The sequence below is a fragment of the Melitaea cinxia genome, chromosome 13 (assembly GCF_905220565.1).
Source record: "Melitaea cinxia chromosome 13, ilMelCinx1.1, whole genome shotgun sequence".
Classification (NCBI taxonomy): Eukaryota; Metazoa; Arthropoda; class Insecta; order Lepidoptera; family Nymphalidae; genus Melitaea; species Melitaea cinxia.
The window spans coordinates 8,829,135-8,842,574 of record NC_059406.1 but is presented as its reverse complement, the minus strand read 5'-3'; the positions used below and the strand labels follow the sequence as shown (position 1 = coordinate 8,842,574).

General features: G+C 36.8%; 1 protein-coding gene across 1 annotated transcript in view; it reads left to right on the top strand.

Moving 5' to 3' along the window:
* The window catches only part of LOC123658880 (furin-like protease 1), a 70,055-nt gene that overhangs the window by 39,507 nt on the left and 17,108 nt on the right, over positions 1-13,440 (top strand). The window contains exons 5-6 of the mRNA XM_045594170.1: positions 4,165-4,330; positions 12,151-12,323. Coding sequence (XP_045450126.1) covers positions 4,165-4,330; positions 12,151-12,323 — 339 coding nt within the window. The remainder of the gene's footprint in view (positions 1-4,164; positions 4,331-12,150; positions 12,324-13,440) is intronic.

Below are 13,440 nucleotides of genomic sequence, written 5' to 3'. Positions count from 1 at the left end.
TGATGTTTAGCATAAGCAACTGGCTGAAGCGCTAGCTATCCTAGCGCATGAGCCAGTTGCTCCGACTAATGTGTCGAAACAACACGCCTCCTCAAAACATGTCTAAAATATGTCCCTGTGATTTAACTTGTTAAATTAAGACTCTTATATTTTGAAAGTTTATTGTTAATCTTTTAAATGTACTAAGCGTATTAAAAGTTATTTTCAGTTAATCCCTTTACAAGCTCAAAGTTGACGTTACATTTTCATTTTATTTTTTAATATTAACTCAAGTTTTCCTACGCTTCGGTTGCAAAAGCCATTAACAGTAAAAGTTTCAAAGACGTTTTATTGGATCGTATTATATCTCTTTGTAGTTAGAACTAGCGACCCGTCCCGGCTTGGTAGGAGTGTAATGCTGATACTAAATATAAAATATAAAATAAATATTTGGAATGTAAGCGCAAAACAATATGTTTATTTACGACATCACATTAGAACCCTCTCAAACTATCAGTGTTCCTCTACTATATTATGAATGTGTTATACATATTAACATTTCTCCGGAATCACTCTGTTTACTAAAGAAAACCGCATCAAAATCCGTTACGTAGTTTTAAATATCTAAGCATACAGACAGCGAGAAGTGACATTGTTTGATACTATGTAATGATGCTTTTCAAATATTTTAAGTTTAAATAAATTTTACGGCATCATAAATATTAAGTAAATTTACTAAAGTAAAGTTTTTAATTTTTTTTTTGTCGCAAATTATATAAACAAGATGTAACCGGCTTAACGGAAAAGTTTCCGTCGGGCGAATTAAGTCTGATATATTTACTCAGTTTTTCAACCGTCGCATTATCCGGGCGCTACTTCGAGTCGCGTATAAAAATGTGTCACTTGAAAACTTACTTAGTAAACACTTATTTCGGTACTCAAACGTTATTTTTTTTTTTTTTTGAATATTTATATTAAATTACTGTTGTTAATCAAATTCAAATCATTAAAACTACACACCTGATACACACCTGATAGCGATCGTTACTCATAGTAGGAATATATCCGCCAACCCGCATTGGAGCAGCGTGATGGATTAAGCTCTGATCCTTCTCCTACACGAGAAAAGAGGCCTATGCCCAGTAGTGGGATATTACAGGCTGAAGCGTAAGCGTAAATTAAAACTAGCTTCCCGTTCGCGTTTTCGCCCGGGTGGAATACAGGCTTTTTGCCAATTTTATTCATTTTTAAAATTGATTTTAATATAATTGTAGTTTATCCATTAAAAAGACGATGAACAAACTTGTAGCTTTATACTCGTAGTATTAGATAGATATATACATTATTGTGAATATTAAATTTCACTCAAAATATAGGCTATTGACTGATTGAGTTTTATGTAGGTTTATTTTCCGTAACTCTTAGAGAGAATAGTGGCTTCCCGGCTCGTTCAGCACCTGGAGGAGGGCTCGGGACCCGGACTGTCGGAATCCCAATTCGGGTTTCGAGCGCGCCGGTCGACCATCGACGCCCTCAAACGCCTGCGGGCGGTGACGGGTGAGGCGGAACAAGGGAGGGAGGTGGTGGTCGCGGTGTCGTTGGACATCGCGAACGCCTTCAACAGCCTCCCGCACGCAGTGATACGGGAGGCACTGAAATTCTTCGGAGTGCCCCCGTATCTAGGGAGGCTGTTGGAGGCGTACCTCTCCGATCGGAAAGTAGGCCTCGAGAATCGGTCGGGGTCCGTGGAGTGGCGGCGAGTCGGCTGTGGTGTCCCGCAAGGATCGGTGCTGGGCCCGATCTTGTGGGACATTGGTTACGACTGGGTCCTGCGAGGCCGTCTCCTCCCCGGGATGGGTGTCATCTGCTACGCGGATGACACCCTCGTTTACTCTCGGGGACGAGACTACAAGGAGGCGGCGCGGCTGGCCGAGGTCGGACTCGACCTCGTGATCAGCCGCATAAAGAGTTTGGGGCTTCGGGTCAGAATTGACAAGACCGAAGCCCTCCTCTTCCGCGGGACCGGACGTAAGGGACCCCCACCGGGGGCTACCCTACAGATCGGAGAGGGGAGGGTCAGGATGAGCTCCCAAATCAAATATCTGGGGCTCATCCTTGACGGAGGGTGGACCTTCGGCCCACACTTCGCTGTGGTGGGACCGAAGGTCGTGAAGGTGGCGAGTGCACTGGGCAGACTCCTCCCGAACCTCGGAGGACCCAGCGCCGCCTGCAGGCAGCTATATTCCGGAGTCTGCCGGAGTATGGCGACGTACGGTGCCCCGGTTTGGGCGGATCGCCTCACTGCGAGGAATAAGGCCGCGCTGCGGTCTGCGCAGAGGATCATCGCGGTGAGGGTGATCCGGGGGTACCGTACGGTATCGTGGGCTGCAGCTACTGCTCTAGCCGGCGATCCCCCGTGGGAACTCGTGGCGGAGGTCCTTGCCGAGACCTACTCATACGTCTCGGGTAGGAGGGCTCTCGGTGAGAACCCCACGTTGGACGGGATCCTACGGGTGCGCCAGGTGGGGCAAGAAGCACTAATGCGGAGGTGGGGGGAGGACCTGGCGGAGCAGCCGTATGGCACACGCGTAACGGCTGCCTTGCGCCCGGTCCTTGAGCGGTGGATGCGCCGCAAGCGCAAACCCCTCACCTTCCGTCTGACGCAGGTTCTCACCGGGCACGGTTGCTTTGGTGAATACTTGTGTCGGACGGCCCAAAGGGAGCCGACGACTGAATGTCACGATTGTGGCGCGGCGGTGGACTCTGCCCAGCACACCCTCGAGGTGTGCCCGAGATGGGCGGCGCTACGTCGCGATCTGACGACAGTCCTCGGAGGGGACTTGTCACTGCCGAGCGTTATCACCGCGATGCTCGGCGACGACGAGTCCTGGAAGGCGATGGTCTCCTTCTGCGAGACAGTAATGTCCCAGAAGGAGAACGACGAGCGGATGAGAGAGGGGGCCACCGACGAGGCCTCCGTCCGCAGGCGACGAACGGGGGTGCGTAGGAGGCGCTACTTAATGCGTTTCCAGTAACGCCCCTGTGCCCGTGTCGGGCCGGGATGGGAACCCGGTCCTGCTAGACATGGCGTCGTCGGGATTGTTCAGAGGTGAGCCGGACAGTCCCATGGAGGAGAAGTCTGGTCTTTTCGCCGAGGCCAGCCTGTCGCTGGAGGGATCCTGTTGCCTGCAGATCCGGGACCCTCCAATTAAAGCGGCTGAAGGCTCCCGCAGGGGTTTTGGTCGGTAGTGCACCCCCAAGTGCTAAGCCGACATACGGTCTAGGACTGCCTACCCGGGCATTCTGGATATCACCCGTAAATGGGTTACCCTGCGATATCAAAAAAAAAAAAAAAAAAAAAAAAAAAAAAAAAAAAAGGTTTATTTTCCGTGACTATAGACGTAATACTTTTATTATTCTCAGTAGAGCTTGTATGTTTCAGATTTTATAACTCTAACTAGCTTATACCTGCAACTTCATACACTTATCTTCATAGCAAAAAAAAAAAAAAAAACAGTGGTCGACATTAAAAAAAACCTTACACTACGATTTCACTAAAATTGTTTATAGAGTAATGATTTTACTTGTAGATGTACTAAAAATTAAACCTGGAAATTTTTCAAGGATCAGACGAGTGAAATCACATCTAATTTAATCATAAATTTGAAAAATAAAAATTTTGAAAATAATCGTTTTGGCTTCTATTGATACCCTAATTCGTATACCTAACTCGTTTTGAATAAATCTCGTATTATATAATAATATAAAATATATAAATTCCATCTTGTAAAAGCCACTGAGCAAAGCGCTCTTCTAAAATGGTTGAAGCTTAATTACTGCCGCACTGATATATGTATGCTTTCTTGTTAATCTTTGTTAATTTGTATCACAATTATATTTTTATATCACCAATTTACATATTTTAACAATAATAATTATACAATTTTCACGTTTTCCTTCAACACTAAGCACACGAAATGAATGTAAAGACACGTTTCAATATTCAATGGCGTAATGGAATAATCCGGAATAATTAAATTTCTGAAAAGTAATTGATTTAATTACTTTTGCATTTTTGAAATAGGAAATATAGTGACGTCACCGGTACACAGACGATGGAGAACATAGTAATTTCTGTCTGCTGTTACAAATCAGTTGCATTAAAATATTTTTTTTATTACGCAGGATCCGATGGCGTCATACGACGTTAACTCCCAAGATTCGGACCCGCAGCCCAGATATGACATGATCGACTCCAATCGCCATGGTACTCGCTGTGCGGGTGAGGTAGCAGCCACTGCTAATAATTCGCTGTGTGCTGTTGGAGTCGCATTTGAGGCTAGCGTAGGAGGTAAGCTTATTTGTTATGTTTTAATGCACAAATTTAAAGTTAATATAGTGTAAGGACGAGAAAGGCGATGTGAATTCATATCATAGCAGTTATAAGTTTAGCCACCACGCATCAATTTTGAAGTGTGGTATTAATTTATCAGTCATTGATTCAAATATTCATCATCATCATTTCAGCCTATTACAGTCCACTGTTAGACATAGGCCCCCACAAGTTCGCGTCAAAAATGGCGCAAAATCATGTGTGTTGCCCATAGTCACCGCGCTGGGCAGGCAGATTGGTGACCGCAGGGCTGGCTTGTAAGTCACTGCTGCCCGTCTTCCGCCCTTGTATTTTAAAGCCAGCAGTTGGATGGTTATCACGCCATCGGTAAGCTTTATAAGTTTCAAGGTGGTAGTGGAACTGTGTTATCCCCTAGTCGCCTCTTAGGACGCCCACGGGCAGAGAGGAAGTGGCTAAATTCTTTAAGCCGTAGCCACATAGCTAATTTAAATATGAGAATGAGCATTATGGGCTACGGACGGAGCACTGTGAAATATCAATATTAATCAGAATACATTTTTCCCGGGTCGAACGGTACCTGGAATATACCTACATAATCAAATATCAAGATTAGTGAATATACACTATTATAGTTTCGGGCCGACTTACCTAATAATACTTAAAAGTATTAAACTACCAATATATTTGATACACTTACTTATATAGAAAACAACAGACATATAATCTAACATACTGTATAATGTAATGGAAACGAACCAAAATTGTAATATATATCGTGTACCAGATTAAAAACAAAGCATTCGAACAAAGATATTCTAATCCAATACGAGGTTACGATTTGCTAAAGTATATACAGTACACAGTGTATAGACCTTCATCAACTGCTCTCTGTGAACCCGGCTAGCATATTCACATTACAGCCAGCTGGAGTCTCGTCCGAGGTGAGATGTAATATATGTTTTACACCATTATACTCGTATTAATAAAATGTAGAAGGCCTTAAATAAACTATCTGAAAAAATACTCAGAGATTATAAGACAATTTTGTGTATTACATAATTATCTATTGGTATGATTTCAGTTTTATTTGTTATTTTGCCGAATGAATTCACAACTTATATTTTAGTTTAATGTTTGTAAAATTAGGAATATAATGTAAATATTAAGCATTATTTAAAAATATTTTTCATATATTTCGTAATTGTTTTTGTGTAGCTATTGTGAAAAGCAAAAATACCTAATGAAATAGGCAAAGAAAACTAGAACAAAATCAATATAAAATGATTTTGATCCTTATAACTAGGTTATATTTATTGTTAATAAATTTGTAGTAATTTCCAGTTCTGCAATAACAATAATAGATTAATAAAAGCTAGTAATCACAATAACACCGTGTGTGGATTAAAAATTAAGTCTCTCTCAATCACCTCTACCTAGTGAAAGGTTAATTCAACAAATGCACAATGTACCTCATATCTCTCGTACCTCTCCTGTTTTTGGCCTGGGAATTGTTGTTACCGGTTATAACTCGTTCTATCTTGTCGAAGTGAGTATATGCCCGTCCATCCTATTGAGCGCGGGCTTAACTTTGAACTCTCTGATTGAGCTTTGTGGGACGCAATATAATTTTCGTAAATTGAAAAGCAAATATGCTTCTCTTATACGACATTCGTGGTTGAATTATTCGTCCTAGATAAAAACCTAACTACAGTCTATCAAAATTTTTATTTCAAGTAATTCATGACTCTTAGATATCTTTTATAGAACAATATTTATAGTTTACTAGCCGACCCCGTAAACGTTGTTTTGCCATATATTAAACACCTTTAACATCCCCCCCGCCCCCCCTTATAACTTAGGGCTATGAAAAATAGATGTTGGTCGATTCTCAGACCTACCCGATAAGCACACAAAATTTAATAAAAATCGGTTCAGCCGTTTCGGAGGAGTATTGTAACAACATTTTGACACGAGAATTTTATATATAGTTTATGGAATGTCACAATAAAAAATACATACGATTAAACTAGCTTTAAAATAGTTGCTTTACTTTCTATAAGTACGTGATTAATTAAATAACAAGTAAATGCTTGTTATATCTATTTATTTTTTAATGAATACAAGTTTTAATAATACCTATCAGATAGAGGATTATATCTGACAGAGTTGTAGAAGTCGATTCGATCTACACGATTGTCTGAAATAACGACTATGTCTACTGTTATCGATACTAATTAATCTTAATTGGTCCACTTCATTTAACTTTCTAGGAAATTCACTATAACAATTGTATTGTAGCAGTTTTACTTTACTGAGAGTTTAAGTAGCAATTACTGCATCTTACCAACTGATGATGACTGATGACTGTCTTAGACTTTATGTATCAAATAACTAATGTGACCTACGCGTTTGTTCCTGTACTAGGCGTGTTTTTGTAGTCTCGTGTTTTAATCTTAAATCTCAATAGCCAACCCTTATTAGATGAAAAAAAAAATTGATTAAGTTTAACTTGTCATACAATTGTGTCAGCTCTAATGTATAGATTGTAACAGAGTTTCCTAAAATAGTCCTGTATTAATTTATGTTACGATAATTCCTGTTACGATACTGACTTGAGATGATATATATATATACTTAATAATCACACGCGGTCGTCGTTCCTACGGTAAGCAACTTAACGTTTGTGTTAAAGGTAACAGTCGGCTAATATAGCTACATATTCTTTTTCGATAAATACATATATCACAGCCAGACTCGGTCGGGAATTATTCACACTACCACTGGAGCAGAAAGCAAGGTCACTGCAAACTGCGCCAACGAGCTAGTCATTTATACAAAAAATGATTATTGTTTATATTTTCGTGCTATTTTAAAATACATTTTAAATTTGAAAGCTACATTCAGTTACATATTTATCGCTACCACTATCTCAAATGTCAACGAATGAAAAGTTCCGAAATCGTGGACACAATTACAAAAGAAAAACACTGAACTATTGTAACATTTCAAATCATTTAATTAATTGTTTCGTTTAAAGTGGTATAAATTTTATTGTCAATTTTTTTTAAAGTTTGTTTTTACAAATGGAATAATGTTTTAGTTTATTGTATAACACACAAGCAATCAACTGATTTCACTCACAAAAAAAATTCAAAAAATTATAAAATTTTATTATTTACCGCGCGTCAACTTACTGATAACTATATTTTATTAGTGTTTTTTTTTAATTACGATAACAACAACTTAATGTATATGTAATATAAAATGAATGCACCCAAAAAGGTGAAAATAATTTAATTTTTAAGAACTCATCAAAATATATCACAGTAAGACCGAAAATAAAAACCTACAGTGAAATATCCCCTCGCAGTAAAATCTGTCCAACAATTTAGATACAAAAAACAACGTACATATATCTTCATATATCGTATCATATTACCCTATCCACGGAATTGGATACAAAAAGAGGAAAATCGAAAATACATAAACTTTTACCTGAACAGTATTATATTTAGAATACAGGATATGAGATAATAAGATTGTGTTGCGAAATACGCAGTGTATTATATTTATCCCAAACACGAAGTTCATGTCGAACATGGAATACAAAGTAAAATGAGTTGGGAATCTAAGCAAATATATTGAGTTTTTTATATGTGTTTTTAGTGTAGAAATCCTGCTGTTTTTTATCATATATTTTTTATTTAAATTTCATTTTTATTCTGAAACGCATTTGTATTAGTTTTTTTAGATAAATAACTATTGTTATAAAGAGGAAAGATTAGATTTAACGTTTTTTTTTTGCAATGTATAAACTCAAAAACTGCTTTAGCGATTGTAAACAAAAAACGAACAGCCAAAATCGTTTAATCCACGCGGGTGCGGCTACAAGTCGTAAGCTTGTCTAGACTACTTAATTTTATACTAGTATTTGTTTTGAATAAAATATTATAGTTTATAGTAAATACTTTTATATAGTTTATACACAAAGGTAAATACTTAAAAGTTCTGAAGTAATGTAATTAAAAACTATATAGGTATAAAAACGGGTTGACATGACAAATACCATTTAGAAAACATTTTTGCCACTCATTCAACTAAATAATTATAAAAGATATTGTCTTCCTTAATTAAACTTTTTTTTAAACTGAATCAGTTTCCTTAAAATATTTTCCTTAAATAAGAGAGCGTAGATTTTCGTAATAAGACGTTTTTAGGTCAAAATGGAGACAACGCTCATTGCCAACTTGCTTGCACATGTGAATAAGTAATTAGTACTGGAATTGCTACTCTCGCGTCGAATTATGAAATAATAAATGAAATATCTATTTTTCCCTTTATAAAATTCTTAAATAAATTTTTAAATGATGCACATGGAAACTGATATATACCGCGAAATATTATGAACTTGAAGTCACTCGAACGGTTCGATTTATTTTGACATTTCGCAAGATTTATTACATTCTTTTTTAACCGACTTCAAAAAAGGAGGAGGTTATTCAATGCGACCATTTTTTTACGTATGTTCGGGGATAACTTCTTCGTTTATGAACCGACTTTGATAATTCTTTTTTTGTTGAAAAGGATATCCCAAGGGTGGTACCATGATGAGGGAATCAGGATCTTATGATGGAATCCTAGAGAAATCGAGGGGAACCCTCGAAAATCGTAGTGAAGACTAGTGTATTTGTTAATTTTTTCGTCTACTTATGTTGTATTACTTTTTCAATGTAATTGAAGTCGGTTTTTTTTCGTTTGCTAGCAAAAATCAATATTTCTTTTTATTTTATTTTCTTATTTTTTACATTTACTTAAATTTCACAAGGCTTAATAGTTTCCTCGTTGAGCCTTCTAACACGGAAAATGGTTTTAGTCGGAATATTGGAATAAATTTAAATCATCATACGAAATAAAACTTCTGTACGCACGCTTCACTTGGGAAGTAAGCTGGTGAATGCGTGACGAGAGCGTTACGAAAAGTATGATCGGGCGAGGCGAACGGAGCAAGAGAGAAAGGCGCGAGCACACATTTTCTTTCTCTTTTTCTCTCATTGCCATTAACGTTTCGTATATGTGACACAGTGCAGGCTTATTGTGCAGACCTATTGCTAAAGAAGTATAACTTCAGTTGTGGGTAGTCTAAAGAATTCGTTTTTTTTATATTAAATCGAAATAAGGAGATACAAAATAAATTAAGTTACAAACTAAAACCCGAATACGACGAAAAAAATTGTACGTGACTTTATGTCCTTTAGATATAGCCAATATAATATGTCTAAATATGACAAGTAGTTTGGGGATATAAGGGAACAGATGAACACATACATAGTCTGTTAAAATTATAACCCACCTTTTGACATAGCCCTAGTCGGGTGATTAATATTTTAAATAAAAAAAAAATACAGTGTATTTAGCACATAAAAAGGCAAATTTCCACCAAATTTCGTGAATAAAATCTATTTTCTGTGGAAGAAAAAATAAAAAACCAACAAGTCAGCTTTTTTAATTTATCGCATAAATTTTGAGATTATGTGAAAAAGTGCCAATATAATAATCTCTTTATTACCTACAACTTAACTTCTTTTTGATAGAACTCGTAGTTTTGCCGGAAATGGTAATAAACTTATTCCACCTTAAAATCCACCACTTTAAATTGTCGATAAATATTTCTTTTTAATTATTTTATATTTGGTTACTTTTCCAATAGGTTTCATTCTATTCTATTTTCTTTCTCATTTTAAAAGTGATCGACCCTGGTTTATATCGGAAATCACGTTCCATTTCAACGTTCCGCTAAGATTCCAAAATAGCCATATTTCCGACTGTCGACGGTGACAAAATTTGTGGCCATCTTGACGATTTCCTTGGTTGTTACAAAATTGTCTGTTTCAAGTATAATTTAATGACTACTCGTCATTTCTTTTATCTAGCGATGTGAGCCATTTTCATAAAAAAAAAACTTAAGTTTTAAAAATTATCAGTCAGGTGCTGAAATATCGATTTAAATTTATAAATCGAATATTAATTATTACACTGGTATGATTAATTGACTACACTGATAACCAAACTAGCTTTTATCCCTGCCCTGCGTGAACGATAATCATTTACATCAAAGATTTTTACGATATATTTTAGTAAATAACTATAATCTAATATATAAAATTTTCGTGTCGCGGTATTTGTAGTTAAACTCCTCCGAAACGGCTTGACCGATTGTCATAAAATTTTGTTGCATATTGGGTAGGTCTGAGAATCGAACAACATCTATTTTTTATCCCCCTAAATGTTAAGGGTAGTCCACTCCTAATTTTTCTTAATTTTTAGATAAATTATTTATTTTTTATTTTATTATGATTTGGCATTGAAAAATACATAAAACCCTAAATTTTCACCCTTCTACCACAAATCCCTACTTAGCGGCAAGACAACGTTTGCCGAGTCAGCTAGTAATAATATGTTTTTAACATTTTTTATTTTTCTATAAAAAATAGGCTCTAATATTTGGTTTTAACAAGTTAAGTTAAAATTAACTATCAGTAAAATTTACATTCGCTGTGTGGCTACAGTAGTAAAGAATATAGCTACCTCCTCTCTTCCCGTGGGTGTCGTAACAAGGCGACTAAGGGATAACACAGTTCTACTACTTAAAAAGCCGACCGATGGCGGGATAATCATCCAACTGCTGGATTTGAAATACACAGGCCGAAGACGGACAGAAGCGTTTTCGGTGCAACAAAGCCCGCCCTGCGGTCACCAAACCTCCTGCCCTGTGTGGTGACAAAATCAAAATCAAAACCAAAAATAGCTTTATTCAATGACTATGGGTAAAACACACGAGTTCAAGCCATTTTTATGTGTACACTGTGATAGGCTGAAATGACGATGATGAAAATTTACTTATTTTAATCTATCCATATTACGAGTGTTTTATTTTTGTATATCTTTTCAATTATTCACGTACTGTATCGCAAACGACACATTAGTACATCGGCGCGAATTACGAGTACGTAAGTATATTTACGATAGCGTAGGTATCCCACACGGTGTACCCACGGATTGTTGACAGCCCTCTGAATTATTGGCCTCCAGAGTACCAGCGGTTGGTAGAGATCTATTGTACGCAAATACATCGAATAATAGAGACCCAATGTTACCTTGTGAAAATGATTACACAATGGCGAGTTACGAAGATGAAAGAAGGAGCATGATATAGATTTAAGGAAGGGGAAACGGTGATCAATCTGAGAGCGGGACTTACGACCTTTTGATTAGTGGATACTGTTGTTGACATGCAAATAAATATATGATTTAACACATAGATTAAAAGCGACGACTTTATATATGTTCGTTACAAGGGTAACAACCTCCCAACCCAGAATACCCACTAAAAGGGTAACCTCCCCAACTCCCACCATTTAGGAGTACCAAGATTCGTAACTGTTTGCATTTCGATCAAAGTTAATAGTCGTTACAATTAATAAAGAATACAATAGTACGATTGATGACTAACTAAGTAATCATTCAGAAATTGACGATTTGAATTTCATCCCGCTATAAAAATAAAAATAAAAACTCAAATGTTATGTCAAAGCCAAAAATATCGAAATCATATTTTTGTCCCATAATCGGAGTTGACAGTGATCCTGCTTATCGCATTTCTCTTGAGGGTTCGATTTTTATATATTACGATTATACAGTATATATTTTTAAAAGAAACATCTATAAATATATGTCAGCTATTATTTTAAAGCGTTAAGTTTCTTACCTTAGGAACAGTCGACCGTCTGTATTAAACGTTAAGTTTTTTTTTCGTGTAGGTGTGCGTATGCTGGATGGTGACGTTACCGATGCAGTCGAAGCGCGGTCTTTGAGCCTCAACCCTCAACACGTTGACATCTACAGTGCATCATGGGGTCCAGACGATGACGGGAAGACTGTGGATGGCCCTGGCGAGCTGGCTACTCGAGCATTTATTGAAGGCGTCACTAAGGTATTTTTTTTTGACCCCCATACCTTTAACAACATTGACACAATAAACATATATCACCCATCGATGTCCTATATAACTATAACACTAGGTATATTACCTTAGTTTGTAATGTATTTCATGTTTAGATGTAATTTATTTATTGATTGATTTTTGCTACCTTAAGTTTTTTATTTTTGTTGTTTTTTTTGTGAATGTAATTTTTTTTGACGTCCGTTAAGTGTTCGTAAATAGATCCAATGGCAAAATAAATATTTTCATTTCATTTTATTTCATATACCAAATAAGACTGAATAATTCCTGCTAATAGTACGTCGTTATGGTTAAGGATTATATTGTGAAGTTAAAGAAATGGTTATGTAAAGTAGTTCAATTTTCAAAAAAAAAAAAAATTAATGAAATGTACGTAGAAAATATATTATAATATTTCTGTTTATTTGCGGTTACTAGTAATTAGTTTAAAGGCAATATTTGTACCGCGAAAAAAATAAATAATTAATCATTTCAGCTATTTATATAGGGTCACTATAAAATAAAATTCCCAACTAAGTGAACGGAAGTGAGCAGCTTGGTGAAGTAATTTTGTAATGATGCAATTATTTTCTCTCCGCCATCCATGTCAAGTGTTTCTGGTATAAAATTAACATAATATGTTCCGTCCTCCCTACTAAGCACCGTTTCCTCTCAGTATGTTCTCAAGAAAAGGTAAGCGCTCGTCTCGTCTAAGCTTTTCATTAGTTTCAATTTTCTTATCCTGTGAATGTAACACATTTTGCGTGAAGTACTCTAATAAAATCTAGTTCTTTTATAAGAGACGGAATAAGGTGCCCATTAAACCGGAGTTTTATCGACAAAAAACATATTAACATGGCGATTACGTTACGCTGAACTTAAAGTGAAAGAAATCTGAACAGATTTTTCCCTATTTTTTACACGACAAAGGTGGAAAACAAGCACACGGGCAGCTTAATGTTAAACGATTACCGTAGCTTATAGACGCCCTCAATACTATGGCCAGAGCAAGCACGATTCGAACCTTTACCTTCACCCTCCCCAGGAGTGAGGGCTATATTACTCTACTTGAGATAGTATTATTTAGCTGTCTATCGTATGTATTTTT